Here is a 21,313-nt window from a genome sequence, read left to right on the forward strand (position 1 = left end):
CTGGAGAATGCAGACCGTGCGATCGATCTTTCTTTGGTAATCTACCAGTGAAGGTAACTAATTATTTATCAGCTGTCAACCACCTCGTTAATTTACACAGGATGCCTCTATAAATTTGTACATTCTTCTTTTCAATAAAAGTCACTATCTAACGAGATATAAATTTTGGTACATTCATGAGAAGTTTTCAGTTAACTTTCTAATTACTTGTATGTAAGATTTGTTTGCACTCAAAAATTAATTATATCGTGAAAAGATCCATGTTCTTGTCCACGGCAACCAAATATCTTTAATCCTTCAAATTTAGATATAATATTTTCTAAATATTTGTTATCACATTATTCTGCATACGAAATACAAAACTTCAATAGAGTTTCTATTGTTTATATTTCGAAAGAATAATTTTTATTTTTATTCTTTTCGTTTCTTCTAGATTTTAAAGTCTCCTTAATTTAGGAGCAGTCTAGACGAAACATTTTTGAAACACGAAAGAACTGAAATAAACATTTCGTCTTCAGTAATAAGTAAAACTACAAAAACCAAATACTTTTCAAAACTATATAATAAAAAAAGTAACAAGAAACTAATGTATTATTAAACCTTGAAGATATAAACAAACAACTCATCGCATCACGTGTTTCGTGATCTCACTATTTTCTGCTGCAATTGTAACATGCATTTAACTATACCCACTCAGTATCTCAGATACATCATTCAAATAAAGAATAATTTGTACTAATTGCAAGATTATTGTGCGTCAATTGTAAAAGGTACAAAACAATCTGTAGCTCGTTAGCTCTGTCAAATGAGCAATGCTCTAATATGTTTCATGTAACCCTCCAATGTGATATCATTAATATAACGAGCGTTATCTCTTGAATATCCTATAATTGTCAGATCGTTCGATCTCCATGCACGCGGGAAAAGCAATCTGAGAATCAACGAGCTGCGATAAGATGAGAGCGTTCGCTGTCTGCCACAGGTGTAGCCAACTTTGGCAATGAACGACTGACAAATCGTAACTGTTGCATGGCATACGCGGAAAATCGATCGATCTCGACCTGCATTACGACCTCGATTCAGAATGTCATTTACCCCTAGAAACACTTTAATCCAGGTCGTGTTAAAACGTATTTCAAACGTTTCGCATGTATTGAACATCATATATAGAGTGGACAAATAATTACAACTCATAAGAGTGAAGATTTAAAAAATAATTGTATTTTAAACTTAAGCGAGACGAAATTGTGAGGAAAGGTTCTAAACGGTAGAAAAACAATTTTTCTTTCACGTATATAGGGTAAATACACCTAATATTAATTACTCGTATTAAAATCATTCTCAAATGAAGAGGAATGTATAGTTTTGTGTATAAATAATTTCATGTAACAACACACTTATTTATATTTCATATACGACAAGCTGAAATTTTAATGTTGAAATCTATAGATTTTTAGTTACTATTAAGGAATTTTGGAAAAGTATTATAAGTAATACCCTTTCTCCGAGAAAAATTGATTACCCTACTAATTTATAAGCTCTTAAAATTACACCTATATTAAAATTTGTCTGAAAAAGTAATTTTTTTAGTGCATTGTGTAATACATGACTAGGATTTGCTTGCTGTAATTAATAAGAGTTATATAATAATTTAAGTTTATTTTAGATATACAGATGTATAAATAGGAGTATGACTAACGCTGTATCGTTTGCTTGAAATTCCAGTTTCCTGGATGACCTAGACCGATTAGGCGCAAAGGATTATCAGCCTACAGAGCAAGATATTTTAAGGACCCGTGTGAAAACAACGGGTATAGTCGAAGTCCACTTTACCTTCAAGAATCTTAATTTCAAGTAAGTCGACCTAGGCAATTTATTACATTTGTGAATATCAATACTTAAAAAAGTAATTGTCAAAGATTTTAATACGTATTTGTTAAAATCTTGTTATTTCATCATTTTTTTGATATTTGTATATAATTATTAGAGTCCTATAATATTCTGAGCAATTCATAAGCAAGATGTTAATTTTTCTTTTTGCAATTTCTTAACTTTTTTAAGGGACAAATTTGAAACGTAAGAAATATTCAGATTTTCACTCAATTCAATCTAATAGATTTTTTCAAAATTTCCAAGCAAAAATTTCAAAAAGAAATACTAATCTAATTTAAAGTTTTTAACCGAAAATATTTTCTAAAATCGTACTTTTGTATATTACGAATTGACACTTACGTGATTCGAACTTTCTAGAATTAACTTTTTCAGGGGTTTGAAAGTGAATGATCCGATTTAAAAGTATATAGGTACCTACAAGTATGAAAATTAATACGAGACAGAATTTTCGGTGCAATTCGACTGTTGCAGTGAAATGCAGGTGCAAGCTTATCAATAGATACCGATAGCAAGGCGTATTATCTTTTTAAGAATGTTAGGGACCGTTTTTCATTCTATGCATAATTGAACGGTTTTCCTATCTTGTACACACGTGATAGTACAGTTTAGTTTGTTCGTGTTAACATCCTGTACGATGTAGATATCGTTAAAGTGTCGTACTTTACAGTGTCAAGTGTCATTTGAGTACTACGTTGTTCCGAGCTTGAGTGACCTTTATTTTGTAAAATTTGATTTAAACTAAGCACCTGACGACGGCCTTTCTTAATTACCTCTTAACTTTTAACGCTAAATAATTTTAAATTCTGTAGCATCGTACAGGACCCTTTTAAAGAATTTCTTTAACGATTATAGTATTCTACATTTCTAGCATATTTAAAATTAGATCTATAAATCCATCCCAGTAGCAACAAAATAAAATTGATTTTCGGTCATAGTAGAAATTAGCAGAAGATATATTTAAAATTAAAAAAAGTAAGAAATATTCTACTGTGACACAATTAATCAGTTGTATATGAATGATATGTAACAGAAGTTTGAATATTTTAGGGAATGCTGTACAGTCGAATCTCCTTAACTCGATAACCTCTATAAAACGAAAATTTTGTTCAAACCCTTTGGTTCTGCTACGAAATCCTCTATAATTCGAAATAAAACTTACTTTAACTCGATTTATTTGTTACACATTTAGATGCATTTTTTACCCCTATAACTCGAATTTAGAACAACTAAACCTCTACAAATCGAAGTTTACCTCCATGAGTCAAACTTTTATCGTTCGCTACCTCTATAACTCGAACTTATAGGTACGTGTTCTTATTTGTCAAACAAATGAATGCTGGAAAACATAAGATGACACATATCATGTCTCTGCCTCAACATGTATGCATATCCATGCAAGCTGGTTCTTTGTCATAAATCGAATTCCCACCATCGTCTTAAACTGTCGCCTTCGCGTTTACTTTGAGTAAAATGAGTTCTAAGAAGAAATCTAAGACACTAAAACTTTCCAAGTTGAAATTGAATTTTTCCTGGTTCAAGTTATTACAGTCAGTAAATTATTAACTCTAGTATAAACCTTCTGTAAGTCAAATTTTCGTATATTAAACTTCTCTTACTCGAAAACTTCTTTAAGTCGAAGCTCCTATAACTCGAGGACTGTAGTACTTCTTTTGAGATTCGATTTATCGAGGTTCGACTGTATTACACAGAAAATTTCTATACAAAATTCTGAACCGATCGTTTGAACTACTTCGGTAGTTTTAATGTAAAATATTCTAGAATAAAAAATAATTTAGAAATGGAATTTTATACTGACTTTTTTTTAAATAGATTGTTCGATGTGGGTGGTCAAAGAAGCGAACGTAAAAAATGGATTCATTGCTTCGAAGATGTCACCGCGATCATTTTCTGTGTCGCGATGTCCGAGTATGATCAAGTCCTGCACGAAGACGAATCGACGGTAAGCGATCAATTGACACAAATCATAATAAACAACTATACATGCTTCAAGCAATATAACAACTTGATTATATTCGAATCTGACACAAATTTAGTTATCCCTCTTTAAGTGAACATTGAATTGCATTACGTTCATCAGTTAACGAGGGAATGAACATTTTTTAATACGCAAAAATGGAGATACAATTGAGTTTGGAAAGCGTGAAGGCTACACCTGAATTAAGGTAATACAAGATGATTATAGCGTACCATATATGTACGTCGAGGGAGAGAATAGCACACTGTATGTGGAGAAATAACGTGATACGTTCTGGTAGTTGAATTCTTAACAATGAAGAAACTCAAGAAACTAGAAATTTAAACCGTCTTGGATTATAACATCAAATTCTATGCCTCCCTTTGCAAGCAAAGGAATTTTTGATGCATAAGAAATCAGCATAATATGTCGAATGAAATTCATTGAATATACATACGTATTTTACTTTTTAAAATTTTTTCAGTATGGTACACCATTGTATAGAATTATCAGTTCATCTTATTTTTGGCATTTTCTGCTATTTATGACCTACGCATGGAATTTTTATTTTTACATTAATTGCATATAGGTATAATGCACTGATATGACTATTTAGAAAGATGCTGTTTCGTAGTCAGAAAAAATAAAAATTAACTTTTAGAAAACAATTTATTATTATTGGGAAATTATCGTTATTTCATATCAAATTACATCAAAAACAATTTTTAATAATCAATTATTGATTTTTTATCATTAATAAATTGAAAAATCCTTGTTTTAGTGCTGTTAATGAGATTTCTATAAATTTTGGCTAATTTACGATTTTAATGGATTTTGATTTTATTACTTGTCTTCATGGAGAATGAATCATTTTAGTCATAAATCATCGAACACGTAAAGTGGACGAAAAAGCAAGATGAACTTATAATAATTTTATTCCATAAAATACTTATGTTACAAATAAATAATTTAGTGGCATACAATTGCATATTCAGTTTCGAGATTTAAGCGTCTCTTCACAATTTGATAAAAGAGTTTGAAAATTAATAATATTCAGTATCTATTTTACTGCTTTTATAAAAATTAAGATAGGTACCTAGCTATTACTGTTCTAATTTATTTCTAGATCAAAATAATCTTTAAACGTAGAGTAGTTGACAAAAACATTTCTCTTAAAAAATGTTTTTTCGTTCCTTAAAGATTCGAATATATTCAATAGAAAAGTTTCACATATTTTGTATAAATATGAAATATATCCAGCTAGATTATTGTAATTATCATGACGTCATGTTGTATGTAGATGGTAGCGTGTATATCTATATTTATATGGGTAGCCAATTGGCAGCCCAACGTGGGAAGGAAACGTGACAGTATGCAATTGTCGGAAATTAACAGGTTCTTCTCGTGGAACGACCCCGTCCATTAACCCCTCTTATTCTCGAATTCACGAGAACGATTTATTATTTATTTTGCCTTTTCTGATGCACAAGGTGTCTAAAAAGTCTGTGTAATCAGATTCACACGAATTCTTGTACGAAAACGTTTCACTAATGGAAGACTAATACGTAGTTAAGTATTACTTAACTATGTATTACTTAAGTATTACTTAACTATGTATTACTTAAGTATTACTTAACTATGTATTACTTAAGTATTATAAGTATGTATTAACAACTCAGTATTTTCCTAAATATCGGAAGAAAGACCTTCTGACTTTGTTTTTAAATGTTTCTACTTTGTTTCGAAGCCAAATTTAAAAAGTAATACTACGGACGAAGAAATTTAACAATAAAAGTTCTTAATGATAAAAATATATTGATTAAAATAATATCAATAGAATTATATTTGTATAAAGTGTTTCAAGTCAGATTTTTCAAATCAATCAAATTTTTTAGACATCTTCTGTTCATCGAAATATGCAATCGACATAGTATTTCTTATTATTTCTTGTTAATAATTAATATCATAATAAACTGTTAGCAAGATTTCGAAGTTCGGAGAATGAAAGTATTATTTAATTAAAATAGACTTGATTGAAAATTCAAGACAACTGTGAATAACATGGATGAGAAACATATCTCTTTTTTGCTACAGAATCGAATGCAAGAAAGCTTGAAACTGTTCGACTCAATCTGCAATAACAAATGGTTCACCGATACCTCGATTATTCTCTTCTTGAACAAGAAGGATCTCTTTCAGGAGAAAATTCGCAAGTCCCCGCTCACCATTTGCTTCCCCGAGTATGCCGGTAAGACATTATTTTCGTATTTACTTATTTAGTTATACTTACATATTCGTAAAGTCTATCACAAAGTTTAGTTACATGCCATTTTTATTAAAACTATCTGATTATTAAAACTATCTGAAGGAATTAATACAGGAATTTGTAATATTACATAATTATACATATTTTTGAATTGTATCGTGTAGCTGAGTTTTATGTCATTTTATTTAAAAAATTATAACAAGCTAGAGGGATTATAACAAGATAGAGGGAGCTATTTTCGATAGCCCAGCTATATACATATATGTATACCTATATTTAAACAAGTTTTAGATAAATTTTAGATGAAATATTTATCAATCTATTACAAAGTAAATAACATTACTTTTACAATTATAAATGCGAATAGTTTGACAGGCTCTAGAAAGTCTATAATCTTCTAAATGTCCCTGGAATTTCTGCGCGTTTTATATGAAAATTATTTATGTCCTCTTGTTTGAGATAGGTATACTGATCTAAATATGTATCGCTTATCATATATCATCCGCCCTGTCAGTTTTTAATTCATGTGAATATTATTTTTAGAATACATTCCATACCAAATGCCATTCAGTTATATAGAGTGTTTCAAGATTTTAAGACTAGATTATATAAATCTTTTATCTTCTGAAGCTACTTTAAAGTACTATTTACATTAAAGTGCTACCATGAACTGACTGTGCTTAGCTTGGGACCGTAGTAGTAATTAAAAATCCTATTTTTTTGTAATATTTTATAAAATATTAGTGTTTTATATTAATAATTAAGGAATTTCTAAAAATATATTTATAATTATGTGGCATGTGTTATTTGAGTTCGCCTTGATTTAGAATAAATATAGCAGTAAAAGATAAGAATTGCATAATTTATGACATAAATAAACATATTATAGATGCAGCATTAAGAGGAAAATATTATTAAAGAAGTTACAAATGTCTTTCATAAAAGATTTATGCTAGAAATACGAATATATTGACTCTTTCTTTTCATATGTTCGAAATTTATTGCGTAAAACTGATTCGACTTGAAAAAACGTAAAAATTATGTTAAGTAGCCTATATTTAAAGTTTGAACATTGCTAAATTAAGGGGAACTAAACCTGTGATGAATTATGCCTATAAATATTATTTGGAATTATTTATATGGATCACTAAATTTTGAAACACCCTGTATATTCTCTTTTTCGTCTACGAGTGCCAAAACTTGTGCATATTTTACTTCAATATTACAATTCATAATTAAAGTATAATTAACTTAAATTGTCATAGGAGATCGTAACATTTTTGTTGCAGTCTGGTGAAAAAGACATAAAAGTCCCAAAATGATGTTTTAACATATGTAACAGTTACAGTATCAATTGCATCTCAATCTCAAACCTACTTTAAATTAATGATATCACTTAATTTGAACGCGTAATCTAGATTCATCTGAATATTCCATGTTTAACGAACTTCTTTTAATGTCTAATTATCCCTTTGTCGACCGCCAAATAGGTGATATGTAAATTACTAATTAACGAAACATAATTTAACGTGTTATCACAGCACACAATATTCTTCTGCAATTGAAAAATAATAGTTGTTCTCTCCTTTAATATGTGTTGAAAAATGAGCAAAATTTCTTTTTTTATATTCTTGTATTAAAAATATATTATGGTTATGTTCTTTGCAAACATATAAACTTGATACATTTGTATTAAATCACAATATTGTAATTTAAACTTAAACTAGACAAATATTAAGAAAAAACATTCATTTTGATAATTAAAGAAACTTTCTACCTCGCATAAATTTGAGCGGAATTCTTATTTACTTCATAGTCTTACATTATTACAAAATGTCAAAAATATAGTCAAAAGCCATAGAAGTCAAAATTACATTAATGTCCGAATATTAATGCAAGTCATCCTATATGTAATTTCATTTTGCATAAATTAACTCTGATACGTACACCCTAAGAAAAACTGTGAACCCAGAGAGAAGGCAACTCTTATCCAGTATCCACTACTAGGAGTCATAAATAACGAAACACCATTTTGTCTTTATATTTTGTACCACGTTACTCTATTTTCGTTCACTAGCACATAGTACTCTACATTCGATTCAGTATTTCAACAATACACGCGAATAGCGTCCTTTTCAGTTTCCTCACACTGACGATTGTGCTTGTGTTGCCGACAGGGGCGCAAGAATACAGCGACGCCGCCGCATACATCCAGGCGCAATTCGAGGCGAGGAACAAATCGACCACTAAGGAGATCTACTGCCACACGACTTGCGCTACTGATACAAACAACATTCAATTCGTGTTCGACGCGGTCACAGATGTCATTATCGCCAATAATCTCCGTGGCTGCGGTCTCTATTAGGATAAATATTCCCGTCGCGGAGCCGATCGACCGACACACTCACACACACGTACACACACACGTAAACACGACGACAGACATGTATTGCGAGAACGGGGGAGCGCCTGAGAATGAGAGAGTGCGAGACTGACCAGCTGGCGAATGAGAGAGAGAGAAAGAGAGAAAGAGAGTGATAGTGAGGGAGAAAAAGGGGAGCAAGAGAGAAATGGATCTGTGTGTGAGAAAGAGAGAGAGAGAGAAAGAGAAAGAGAGAAAGAAGTGATAGAGAGAAAGAGAGAGAGAGAAAGTGACAGAGAGAAAGAGAGAGAGTGTGAGTGTGCGTGTGTGTGAAAGAGAAAGAAAGAGAGATAGACAGAGAGGTATGCGCCCATGTGTACCACCGTCACTACTACCGACCACCTGCGGATACCTTCTCGATTCTTTTTATTAGACATCCCTTCTTGCGACCCCTTTCGACATTTTTCCCTTTTGTGCCAACAGATTGAGAAGGATTTAACGGGTGAGTCGCTTATAGGGATTCGTTTTTAAGATGAATTCAGTGATTACCAGAAGGTTCTTAGTTGAGCCTTGCTCTTCGATCTATGTAATATCTTTGCTTAAATTGAGGCTATAGTTGAGACAAGGTAAAGTGGGCCTCTGAGGTCAATTCTCTACAGTGGTAAGTAATATTTCACTATTACAAACCATTAACTATGATAATAATTTTTAATTATATAGATATTCTTAAAGAATATTTAATTTTAATTTAGAGCTTGGTTTGTAAGTCGAAAGGAGAAGGGGTACGTGTGGTTGTGAGTGAAGTGGGGTAACTCACGCCCACTGGCCTTGAACGGCCACTTTACTTGGTTCCAGCAATAGCGTAACTGAAAGCATTGACTATCACGTAAATTTGGGTGAATTTAATACGTACGAATGACGAATCTCTAATTTCACGGATTGACCAACAGAGGGAAAAACAATTTTGCAGATTCAGGGTTACCACTTGATCCATCCAGAATGGATGGATATGTTCAAAGGAAAAAGTCGAAAGGTGCTCGCAACGATCGATCGAGATTTTTCATGAAATTTGCGAATAATCGCACAAAGACCAATCACGTAGCACACTCGGATCTTTGTGATCCTACTTTTGTTGTAAATTAATGAAAATGTCACCCAAACATGGAACACGCAGCTTTTTATGCAGTCTAAGTACATTGTTGGACTTAAAAAAAAAAGGAAATTTCGTTTAATTTTCTATTCACTTTTTTATATATTTTCCTATCATTTTGATTTATGTTTTAAATTTACTCAAAGGCATGAAATATTTTAATGCAGTTAATTCTACACACATAGCTAGCCATCGTGAAACATATACAGGGTGATGCAACTGGAACGATGATTAAAAGCTCATTTTACGAGAAATTTCCTTTTTTTTTATAAATCTTTTTCATAAATTCTTCTATTTAAACCAGAACGGTTTGAAAAATGTAACTTAGCGATATTCTTTTTTCTCCTATGTTATATTCACTGTCGCTCGCACAACTCACGCACAAAAAACTGATGAAATATTCTTTCTAACGTTTCGATAATTTCATCGTTTGCATACGAGAACGCACTAATATTAAGTTTGTGATCGATTCTTTTGAATTGCAAGACTGAAAACTGAAAAGTGGGTTTGAACAATCAATATGAGAAATTTAAGGGTGACTAAGATAAGAATTTCAGAAATCCCTAGATTGAAATAGGAAGAGATTGAACATAAAACGATGTATAAATTTAATATTACAAAAATTCAGGAGATTGGAGCATTTAAAAAAAAAAAAAGTTTTGAAATTGTTAAATGGAACAAGACGTGCAAAAGTGTTTACCAAGAGCTAGATTGGAAAAAGCTAGAAGCTTTAAAAAAATATTCAAAATTGGCAAAAACTATTAATCTATTAAGAAAAATACTTAAATTGAAGCTATTGCTGTAATTTCCTTAAAAATTGTTTCATGTGACTTGAAGAATTCTGTACTCGATTCTTTCATATTTTTTAAACTTGACAAATTATAAACTTGTCAAGATTTGTTTAAAGATAAACTTTAAACAAATTTTGGTGTGTACGCACATTTGCACAAATTAACATTTTCGCACAGTTACATATGCGTGCGCACACAGTTATACACGCACACACACACAGAGAACACACTTCGAGATCGAAGAACACAAAACCTTTTATATCATGAGAAAAAGATATGTTTCATTGGAATGAACTAAAAAGTTGCGAATCCTTGAATTTCTGAATTTGCAACGATTTAGTTTTTCTTCTCCATTACATTTTTATGTTATCAAATTAGCTAAGCACTTTAAAAGCTCTTCTTTAAAGGAGATTTTTTTTCTATTTCACGTTTACAAATAGTGTGTTTACTTAGCTAAATAAGTTCGAGGCTTTTTCTTTGGCTCTGAAAGAACGATTTTACAGTTAAATAACTATGATTGAAACATTCCACGTACAATCGAACGCACTTGTTTTTTTGTTTCCTTATATGGATATTTTATTGATATGTATGAATTCGTTACTGCTTAATTTCTATTCAGAGAAGTGAATGGCTTTTTTATTGTAGTTGGCTTTTTCTCCTCTTTGGGATTGCAATTGTGATTAAAAAGTATTTTTGGGATTGTAACCACAGAAAGAATATCTCTTAAATTCTTTTTAAGAATTCTGTTGAAAAAATATTTAATTTTAATCTGCCTATCTTTTGTTTTCAGTCTTTTTTTAAATTTATGTTTATCTGCTTATTATTATTAGAAATTTTTAAGTTTTTTAAGTTGAAAATTTTGTAAAATTTTATGATTGCGATCCCATGATACCTAATTGTAACTTAGCACCAAACAAGGTGTTTGACCAAAAAACCAAAGAATCAAGTAGAACAATAATTATGATATAAACAATATATTCTGGATAATTCGAATTATATACATAGAGTGATCCCTCATTGCTTGTCAGGTGTTCAAAATTAAACCAATAGCACAACATAAGTAAGAATTGTTATGTAAATATGTTTTATTTAAATTTTGTTTATTAAGTAAAAACGAATTGGCGTGAAAAAATTCCAAAAAGTAATTAGTATGATATGTCAAAGTTTTCTATTTTGATTAAAACATGTCTAGCCTATTTATTAATTTATTGCTTCAAAGTGGTTGTGGAAATCCTAGCACTTAATGGATAAGAAGCTTTAATCCCATTAAAAAAGGAATTAAGTGTTTAAAAGCTTAAAAAAATTGTTTATATGTCGTATAACATCACCTAATATTCTTTGTTATTATGTAATATAGATTTACATATTTTGAATGTTGACAAGTAAATGAAGAATCATTTTGAACAAAAAGGTTCAATTTCCACCAGAGAGGCCAAATAATTCTTACTTCTCTCTCGACTACGAGTACCAAAAAATTGTTTTCCTTATTTTGATTTCGAATTTCTTTTTTCCTTTTGTACGCCGAGTTTGCGATTTATTTTTATACCGTTAGCCAGATTTAGGAATAAAAAATAGTATTACTATCACCGCCGTTGCCATATTACTATAAAATTAATATATAAATTTTAGGAGTACGAATTAATTAATTAATTAATTAAGTATTCTTACATATAGTAACTATAATTACGTATAAATAAGTACGTATATAGATTTTCTAGTCAAATAGAGGACGTACTAACCCGTACGAATACGATCGGGGAAGCGATTGGTTCGATTTGTATTGCGAAGAATTTACTTCAATTTTTCTATCTGGTCATTCAACGAAATTCTAATCAAGATATACCAAATCAAATACACTTATAGTTTATAGTCAAAATAAAAAGGACATTTTGTTAGAGAAGTATAACGTAGTAATATTAAGTGGAATGTATTTCATCTGAATTGTTCAACGTGGATGAAACTTCTATGAGTATAGAATATTAAATGAATAATTTGAAAATTGCGATGCAAACTTCAATATTCTTTATGGTTTGGCGAATGAAATTGTAATACGAGCGTGCAATTTTGGGCCAGAAATTGTATTTTATGGAATTATAGTAACTTATGATAACAATTAGGATAATTAGGTCCAATTGAACTGTATTTTCATTTTCTGATTTTAGTAAGTAATTGTATTAAATAATTGAATTTTTATTGTAACTTTCTTGAATCGGTTTTTCCCCGATCAGGTTTACCAACACAAAGTGGTTCGTGCCTCTAGTTACATTTCACGAGGATATGTGAAGGTGCTTCTAGAGTTACTAGAAGGAGAACAGTTCAAGAGCCACTTCCGGGAGCAACTTTTTTTTCGTTACCTTTAAAAAGTTCCGTATTAGAATAAGTTTATCTTTAGTTCTTTTATTTTAATTTTTTGAGTTATCTTTCCTTTCAATTATTTCAATATCTTCACATCTTCGGATCTATCTGTCAAAATTTGAAATTCAGGGATTTTTAACGAACAAATGCTGCACAATATACCTTTTGCTTTCGTTGTTTCGCAAGTCGTACACGTTTGCATCTATATTTATCGTGCCACACACGATTTTTCGGTTTGCAATTTATAACAAACTCGACACGAAACGGATGCAAATGTAAATTGCACATCGAAAAACGTACCACAACAATTTGCAGGTTGCAAATGAGGAACGTACGAAATAATAGACTTAATCGCGAGAGAGGCTAACGACAAATCTAGAAACTGCAAAGATGAATGTGCGAGACGGAAGAAACATTGTTAATAGAAGAGAAGACTAAATAAATTAACGAACGGAAGATATTTTTCACGCGAACTAAATTCTTATACAGAATATATGGGATAGGAGACGAATGACGTGTGCGTGAAAGATGAAGACGAGTCACGAATAGTCGCGATGGCGAGTAAAGCGAAAGCTTTAGTAGGGGAACGAAGAATGAAAATGTAGCGTGTCGTAAGAAGATCGAGTACCGATGAATGAAAGGGAAACTGAAAAAGTGAAAAAACTGTAGCGATAGGAGAGGCAAAGGGGGAAAAAAATAATAAAAGACTCTCCGTATGCCAAAGCTGTACTTCGCGATTCAAATTTTGGCGCCATGGTTCCTGGGTGGGCGTAGGTGACCGCGTGGTGGGGGTAGATGGGTGGGCGGGGCAAATGTGGGAATAATTAACACTAGTGTTATTATCGTAATTGTAACGATTAATGATAACGATCATAATCTTATCGATAAACGCTAAATGATAATAAGGAACGTGGATGGAAAAGGAAAAAAATAAGGAAAACATCACAACTTTTGTGATTAACGATAAATAATGCGCCCAAACAAACTCGTTTCGTAAAATCATTCATAGACTCGACGAATCGACGCCGTTTCTTTCTTACTTTTACCTTTTCATTCTTTTATCGTGATGAAACAATGAGAGAGAGAGAGTGAGAGCAAGAGAGAGTGAGAGTGAGAGAAAGAAAGGGGGAGAGGGTATGAGAGAGATTGAAAGAGAGAAAGAGTGAGAGAGGGCGAGAAAGAGAACGAAAGAACGTAACAAAGGGAGAGGGAGAGAATGGGCGAGAGCGATAGGCAACATTTTTGGAAGTTGAGAAAGGAAACGTTACGAGAGGAGAATGCTCTCTCACTATACATATATAAATATATATAATTATTATGTAATAATTGTCCATACATCTTGAAATGTCGAAATAAACGAACAAACAAAGATGAACTGCTTCCATTATCCTTAACTATTTAATAAATACAAGACAATATAAGATATAAAATAATTCATAGTAAATGTTTTATTTTTGTTAATATCACACTCACACGAAAAGCTCGTAGGTCAAAAAAAAATTAAAAGAAAATTTCGTAAATTTGATTATACATAATATGAACAGTGAACATTTATTAAGGTGTAGTACAATTAATATTTCCATAAAAGAAATTTTAAGAAAAGAATTATCTGTTCCCAACACTTATTAAACTTTTCATGACAAGTATGATTTAATAGCTGCCAAAAGTATATTTTATTTTATTCTAATATTGTGCACATTGAAGAATTATTGTTGTTATTTATAAGGATTGCAAACACTGACAAACATTTTTGCGAAAATACTATGATAATTTTAAGTTAGCTAAAGAAATATAATAGTAGGATTGGCTTAGAATAGTGTTTTATGTAAACAGATTAATTTTAAGTATGAATAATAAATATAATAAACTTTACGTTTTTTTAGCATCATTTAAATTTGAAATTTCTAATAATCGATACGTAATGATCGATATTTTCTAGTGATTTTTGTTTTCACTATTGGTAATATTGACTAGGGTAGATATTTGAGCGGCAGCTTCATTGTTTATTATTGTACTCATTATTTATTAGAGATGGCATGCTGTCAAAGTTATAGCCCCGATTATTTTGCTATAAATGATATTTTATGCACAGAAGAACGAGTATCATGTAAAATTGAAGTTAAGTTACCTGGACTAGGTAAGTTTTATCTGAAATTTTCATTTAAAGTGTTACAATTATTTAAAGACTGACTGAATGCAGTTTAAACTGTAATACAATTTTTTAAAGGTTTCTGCTGTTTATTGATGTTATTAATATTTATAAATTCCCTTATGTCTAATTGGTCTTATTTATAACATTCAGACCTAACCTAACTCTAAAAATAAATAACCTAATTCCTTATGAACTAACTCTTAAAATAGTTGTTTTAAAAAATAAGTTCCTGAATTAAAACAACTGAACTTATTCTTTTAAGGGTTCTTGGATACTTCATCCCAATCTGGGGATTTAACTATAGGAATGAAAGTGGAATTTCCACTATGGCTAGCAGAATCATTGGCCAGTTTGCACAATCCTGTAGTTAGTATTGATGTACCAAAAATTTATAAAGAAGGATACAGGTTCGATATTTCAATATTTATAAAAATTACCTAAAATTTTTCTTATTATTTAAAATAATTTTATTTTGATATATTTGGATTATATGATTACCAAACAAAAACTTTTCTATGCGTATGTATTTTTAATTATATATTTATTTGTATCTGTATTTCCTTAGAGAAATTTTAGAAGCAGATGCAGATGCAGTTGTTTTAAGCAAATGGAATCTTTACTTTTATGAATTAGGAATGCATGTACAGAAATTCAGTAACAGGGATTCCGAATACATAAAAGAAAGCTTATTACAGGTAAAGAATCTAATGGTCCATTAGTACCAAATAGCAATTTAGTTTGAACGTGTGTAATTGTAAAATTACTTGAATAAATGATAAAGTGCTTCTTATTTTTAGACATTTAAATCTCGATTTCGAGTAGTCATGGATTGGGCACAAAATCCAATATCTGATCCCACATTGGGAAATCAACTTCCACGTCTCGAACGGGATCTATTTCTAAGCGGGCGGAAAGCTAAAGTCCGGTTGTTAGAATGGTTAAAAATGGGTACTAACAGTATTCTACCTTCTGAAATTACAGCGAATTTAAAGAAACGAAAACGTTCTGACTATGAACGTGATTGATGTTTTAATTTTACAAAACGAAGTTGCATGAATGTTAATCACATGTATAATGATATTTCTAGTTAAATTTTGATTAATTTTTTTGACGATAAGTTGCATCTACAAATATAAGTACAAAGTAGGAAGAAAAGTATAATAGAGTCAAATAGAATAAAAAGTAAATTATTTTTATATTATGACTAAAAAGTTGCAAAATGATTTTCATTAGTCAACAAGAATTTAAATAAGAAAGAAATGATTCATAAGAATCGTGAATGTATCCGTTGATGTATTTGATATCAGAATGTATTTTGGACAATAAAAGATAAACTATTTTATATTAAAAGTGGTATATAAAATTTAGTGTTTCGTTTAAAAATTAATTAAAAAATTTAGTTCAATAGTGAAATTTAATTCAATAAATATGAAGAATGAAATCCTCAAAAACAACCGAATAAAGCGTTAGGCTAGAAATTTTATAATAATTTAAAGAAAGTTTAGTTGCAACTTTTAGTTGCAGAATTGTAGTAATAATGTTACAATTTCAATTTCAATCGCAATTTGTCCAATTGGTCATTAGGCCAACATAGTATGAAGGCAATTTAATGAAGCTAATACTTTTACGGCAGTTGCAAAACTTCAACTAAGTGAGCATAATGAAAAAAAGAGTAGTAAGAATATTCTCATCAAAGGACAACGTGATATTAATAGTTTCCTTTTTCTTACGAAATATTTACTAGGACGAAAAAATTGAAGCTATCTTGAATTTAATTGTAAGTTGTCGTCAAGAAATAATAAAAGCCACAAAAAAAAGTTATTTATGAATGTAATCTATATTTTTCACTATGCTCGTAAAATCAGTAGAAAGAAACCACCAGTCATCTTTGCCGAAACCAAAACATGCATTACCTTAGCACTCACGGTATGAAAGCAACTCGACTAATTACCCAGGGGATGTCTGCTTGGACTGAAATTAAAAACACAAAAATCGTTAGAACGTCAGTCTTAAAATTTTCAAATTCTAAATTCTAATTTTTTAATTTTATAATATACAATTTTAATAAACTAAAATAGAACTTACATCATTCTTCTAGTTCTGACGCACGAATTCATCAAATCAACAACTAGCCTTCACTGACTCTAAATATCGATATCTCGAATTTATCTTTCTATTAAAAAAATAAAAATAAAAGACTATCGATATGTTCTAAAATATTAGCCACCGAACAACACTGACTCTATTCGCGGCATTAGAGCTTCGCGATGCTCTGGAAATTATTCATAATACGTCCAAAACACAGACTCTAATTATCGCGTGCATCTAAAGTCTAATGTATGAACGAACGCTATCCACACAGTATCTGTGCTCTGCAAAACAAAAACAAACTTTCCCTACTACGACACAAACACCAACTCTACGACCGCATTGCACGCGGTCACAAATAGCCTTAAAAGAAATTCTTCTGTTAAAATTGATTAATTCAGTCCATCTTCGTTCTAATCAGAAGTAAGAGACTGTAACAGAAAAGGAAAAAAAATTTTAAATGAACAATTATAAATAAATGAGAAATATATACAGTATGTCAAATTTAAATGTCTACACACGATTATTTCTCTAAATATTAAAATTACAAGGAAATGTTTTAGACAGAAGTTATATGGCATTAAGGAGCAAATATGGCGATGACAATGATTTGACCTTGAGATAACTTTGGAGATTCCTACAAAGGGTATATTTGAATTTTTAAACGGAGACCTATATTTGTTACTGCATATTCTTGTAGTTGACTAAAAATTAAAATATGACTTTCACAGGGCTTCCCCAGGTTATCTCAAGGTAAAATCAATGCCATTACCATATTTGCACCTTAATGCTATACAACTATTTATTAAAACATTTGTTTGTATCTTTAATATTTATATATTGTATGTTATTCGAGTATGAAACATACTGTATAATAACATAAGTAATTTAATTAAAAGCTTCTGTGTAAGTGCCCCATTTAACAGCAAGTAAAAGATAGAATATAGTTATGAAATTAGATTAAAATTGTTATAAAATACTATGTTTGAAAAATGTATTCGTGTAAGTTGAAAATAATAATAGAGAGTAAATACGAGCTCTTTTAGTAATAACAGAGTAAAAATAATTAAATATTAATAGGTGAAATATTCTTACTTGAATATTCACGAAGCTATCGCGACGTCTTACTTCTCTGATGTCAACAGAAGAAATGACGCTCTCTTTTCCAAATTCAGGTAGCCAGAGAAGTGATGGCTTGGTGGGGAGATACCAGCCACCCCTCTAAATTACAGTGTTCTAAAAATTTTGAAGGTCACTAACCATTTCGGATATTTACGACACGGAAGCTTGCAATGAAGCCATACAAAAACAAATGCAATAAAACCATAAAAGTAACTCAAGCATAATAACCTGTCTCGTTTATGATGGATCTAGCAGAGTTTAAATTGTATTATTTCTCTTCTAAATATCTGCTTTCTTACTGCTTGAAAGTTAGACCCGACTATTTCATGTAATTTGAAAGTACATCTCAAGTTATATAAAATTTTATAGCGTGGTTATACGAAAGTATTTGGTATGTTTCCGAAACACATAAAAATTCGACAAATTCTACAATAATACTAAAGAAAAGAGTACAAAATTGACCTTTACGATGAGTTCTGCATCCCAACGACTTTCTGTTCGAAAAGGACTGCGCGCGCAGCTTCGAGAATCGCAAGGATGTCGTACGAGTTGCGATAGTATCGAAGTACCAACGCTCACATGCTTCTAGTAACCACCTGTTACATGCAACACAAAAGCATAATGCATAAAAGCATAAATAAAAGCATAAATGTTAATAAAATACATTAAATATTAATTACATCTTGTTTCAGAAGCTATCAATATGCAATTATTGTGTGCGAAATGCGTTACAAGGTAATGAGCTTCATTAATATATGTAAAAATGCAAAGACTGTAATTTGAATTTTGTTACCATTATACGTGATTCGATATCTATCCAATTACAATCTGCCCTGGGCAAAGTATTAAGATACGAAATTTCAGAAAATACACATTACATTAGCTACTATCAACAATGCAAGATGTAAAAATGGAAATTAGGTTTGAAAATTTCCTAAATCTATTTAAATTTACTAAAGTTAGGCAAAATATTAGCTGCAAAACAAGTACGATCGTATACGTGTAAATACAGATCAAAGAATATCTTGTGCTCTAATACAAATGTATCATTAGTAGACTGTGGATCTTTATGCATTTATGGTAAATTTTAATGTGTAAAAAATATAGAATCTATATAATATAGACAATTATAGAAATTATCAAAAGATAAATACATTTATAATATTTGAAGGGAGAAATAAGTCTTTACTTGGGTTCCATTTCCCTAACTTTTTTCTATGAAAATAGGCATTTGCATAAACATCCGCAGTTTAATCATCATGCAGTAACAAATTACAGAATCAATTTAGCAAGCTTCTATTAGATATGACAAAAAATGCAATGCATTTCTATTATTGCATTTCTTTTTGTGGAGCACGAAATAACTTTTAGTAGATTGCATAATCAAAGAATCATAAGTACAAATTTTTCAAACAAGCAGGCAGCAATCATTGAAATTATCAAAATTAAAGTATGTTTTTTGTTAAATGCGTAGCAGTAGTTTGTTAAAATCAAGAATGCGTACCTTTATAAATGATCAGAAGCAGGATGGTATACATGCCTAACACCCAGGACGTACAGGAGCAAATAAATGACATTTTTGCTTGTTAGTGCTAGTTCATAGGTGGCACCGCTAGATGTCTCAGCATCTCGTCGTAGCTATTTGTAGCTGACCAAATGTTTAAAATACTTTTACAACAATAAATAAATGATTTTATAAATTCAAAATTATTAGAGAATTAATTATATAACATTCATGAGAGCTCCAAATTCGTGAGTTATAAACAATTAATAAATAAACATACTTTTCTGTTTTTGTACATACACTTTAAAGAAGCATAACTTCTAATAATGTATTCAAATTACGCGCGATGTAATTCTTTTTATGGACACGCTTGGGGTTAGACGTTTTGTATTACTTATTATATTAAATTCGTTTAATCTTGATTTTAGAAGTTCTTGATCATTTATAAAGGTACGTGTTCTTAATATTAACATACTTTCATATATTTAACAAAAAATTTATCAAAAAATTTATCATAATTTCGATCCTTTTAACGATTGAATTAATACTAGGTTGAGAAATGTGCTCCTCGTTTTTCAATTTTACACGTATTTGTGATACATCTCATTTTATATTTTCCTTTTCTCTTTCTTTTCTTCTTCTCTATCCGAATGTAAAGGTCGCTTTCGGATTTTCATTCACTTTTTCATAGAACAAACGTTTAATTTTTCGTCATTTAACCTAGTTTTAATATCCATAGCCTTGGTTTTTTAGATTTTCGTGTTGTTGTGTTAAATCTCCGTTTATTATACAATGGAAATAGTTCTGAAGTCAGAAAATCTCGACAGCATATTTTATTTTGTAGATTTATTTTGTAGAAGTAGATTGTACTTCAAAAGTAACACAACTCAAAAAACGATTTTTGAATCACAGCTAAAAATACCTCTATTTATTATAAAAAGTTTACTAGTTAAATATCAAAATTATAGAATTTATTCAAAGAACTCTTCAAATGTAAATTACGAATTTTTTTAATAATAACAAGAAAATCATTTAATGCAAGTAATACGTTATTTTTTAGATTAATTATTATTTAAGTAAAAAAACTTTCATTAAGTAAAACTACTCTTTATTTCAATATTATGTATTTAATAAATAATTTTCTCCTAAACCGATAAATAGTTCTTTGCGTCCCATCAGAAACATACTTTTTTGAGTCGTATCACCTTTATAATATATGTGCAATACAATAACGCGATAACATGCAAATTAAGTAAATTTCCTCATTGTGTTTTGTACAGGTAACGTTTATAATGACCGTACTTTTTCTCTCGTCTTGAGAGTTTGTCGTTCTTATTCTGCTGGTGGTTGATAGAAAAGTGCGAGTGATCGAGATTCGATACTATCGCAGTGGTTGCGATTGTCGAAGCTGCGCGCGCAGTCCATTGGAATGGAATAACGCCGAGTGTCGAAATCATCGTAAAGGTATATTTTTTCTATTATCTTTAGTTTTATTGCAGAATTAATCAAATTTTTACGAGTTTTGCAAACATCTAAGATATTTTCGTATTATTATGTAACAAAATGATATTTACTTTTTGGTATGTCTACAAATTTAAGTGAAACATTCGATACTGGATTTCAAACAATCATGTACATATATATATATTTACAAT

General features: G+C 30.4%; 2 protein-coding genes across 2 annotated transcripts in view; both read left to right on the top strand.

Annotated features, from left to right (window-relative positions):
• Positions 1–14,167, top strand: part of Galphao (G protein alpha o subunit) — a 33,616-nt gene extending 19,449 nt beyond the window's left edge. The window contains exons 5-8 of the mRNA XM_076381684.1: positions 1,726–1,854; positions 3,724–3,853; positions 5,963–6,116; positions 8,312–14,167. Coding sequence (XP_076237799.1) covers positions 1,726–1,854; positions 3,724–3,853; positions 5,963–6,116; positions 8,312–8,499 — 601 coding nt within the window. The 3' untranslated portion in view covers positions 8,500–14,167. The remainder of the gene's footprint in view (positions 1–1,725; positions 1,855–3,723; positions 3,854–5,962; positions 6,117–8,311) is intronic.
• A 656-nt stretch (positions 14,168–14,823) lies between these two features.
• Psf3 (DNA replication complex GINS protein PSF3) lies at positions 14,824–16,109 on the top strand. The gene is made up of 4 exons (XM_076380746.1): positions 14,824–14,929; positions 15,207–15,351; positions 15,510–15,639; positions 15,742–16,109. The coding sequence occupies exons 1-4, from the start codon at positions 14,824–14,826 to the stop codon at positions 15,967–15,969; spliced, it is 609 nt and encodes a 202-aa protein (XP_076236861.1). The 3' UTR covers positions 15,970–16,109.
• The last annotated feature ends 5,204 nt before the right edge of the window (positions 16,110–21,313 follow it).

Source organism: Calliopsis andreniformis, chromosome 6, assembly GCF_051401765.1.
Source record: "Calliopsis andreniformis isolate RMS-2024a chromosome 6, iyCalAndr_principal, whole genome shotgun sequence".
Taxonomy (NCBI): Eukaryota; Metazoa; Arthropoda; class Insecta; order Hymenoptera; family Andrenidae; genus Calliopsis; species Calliopsis andreniformis.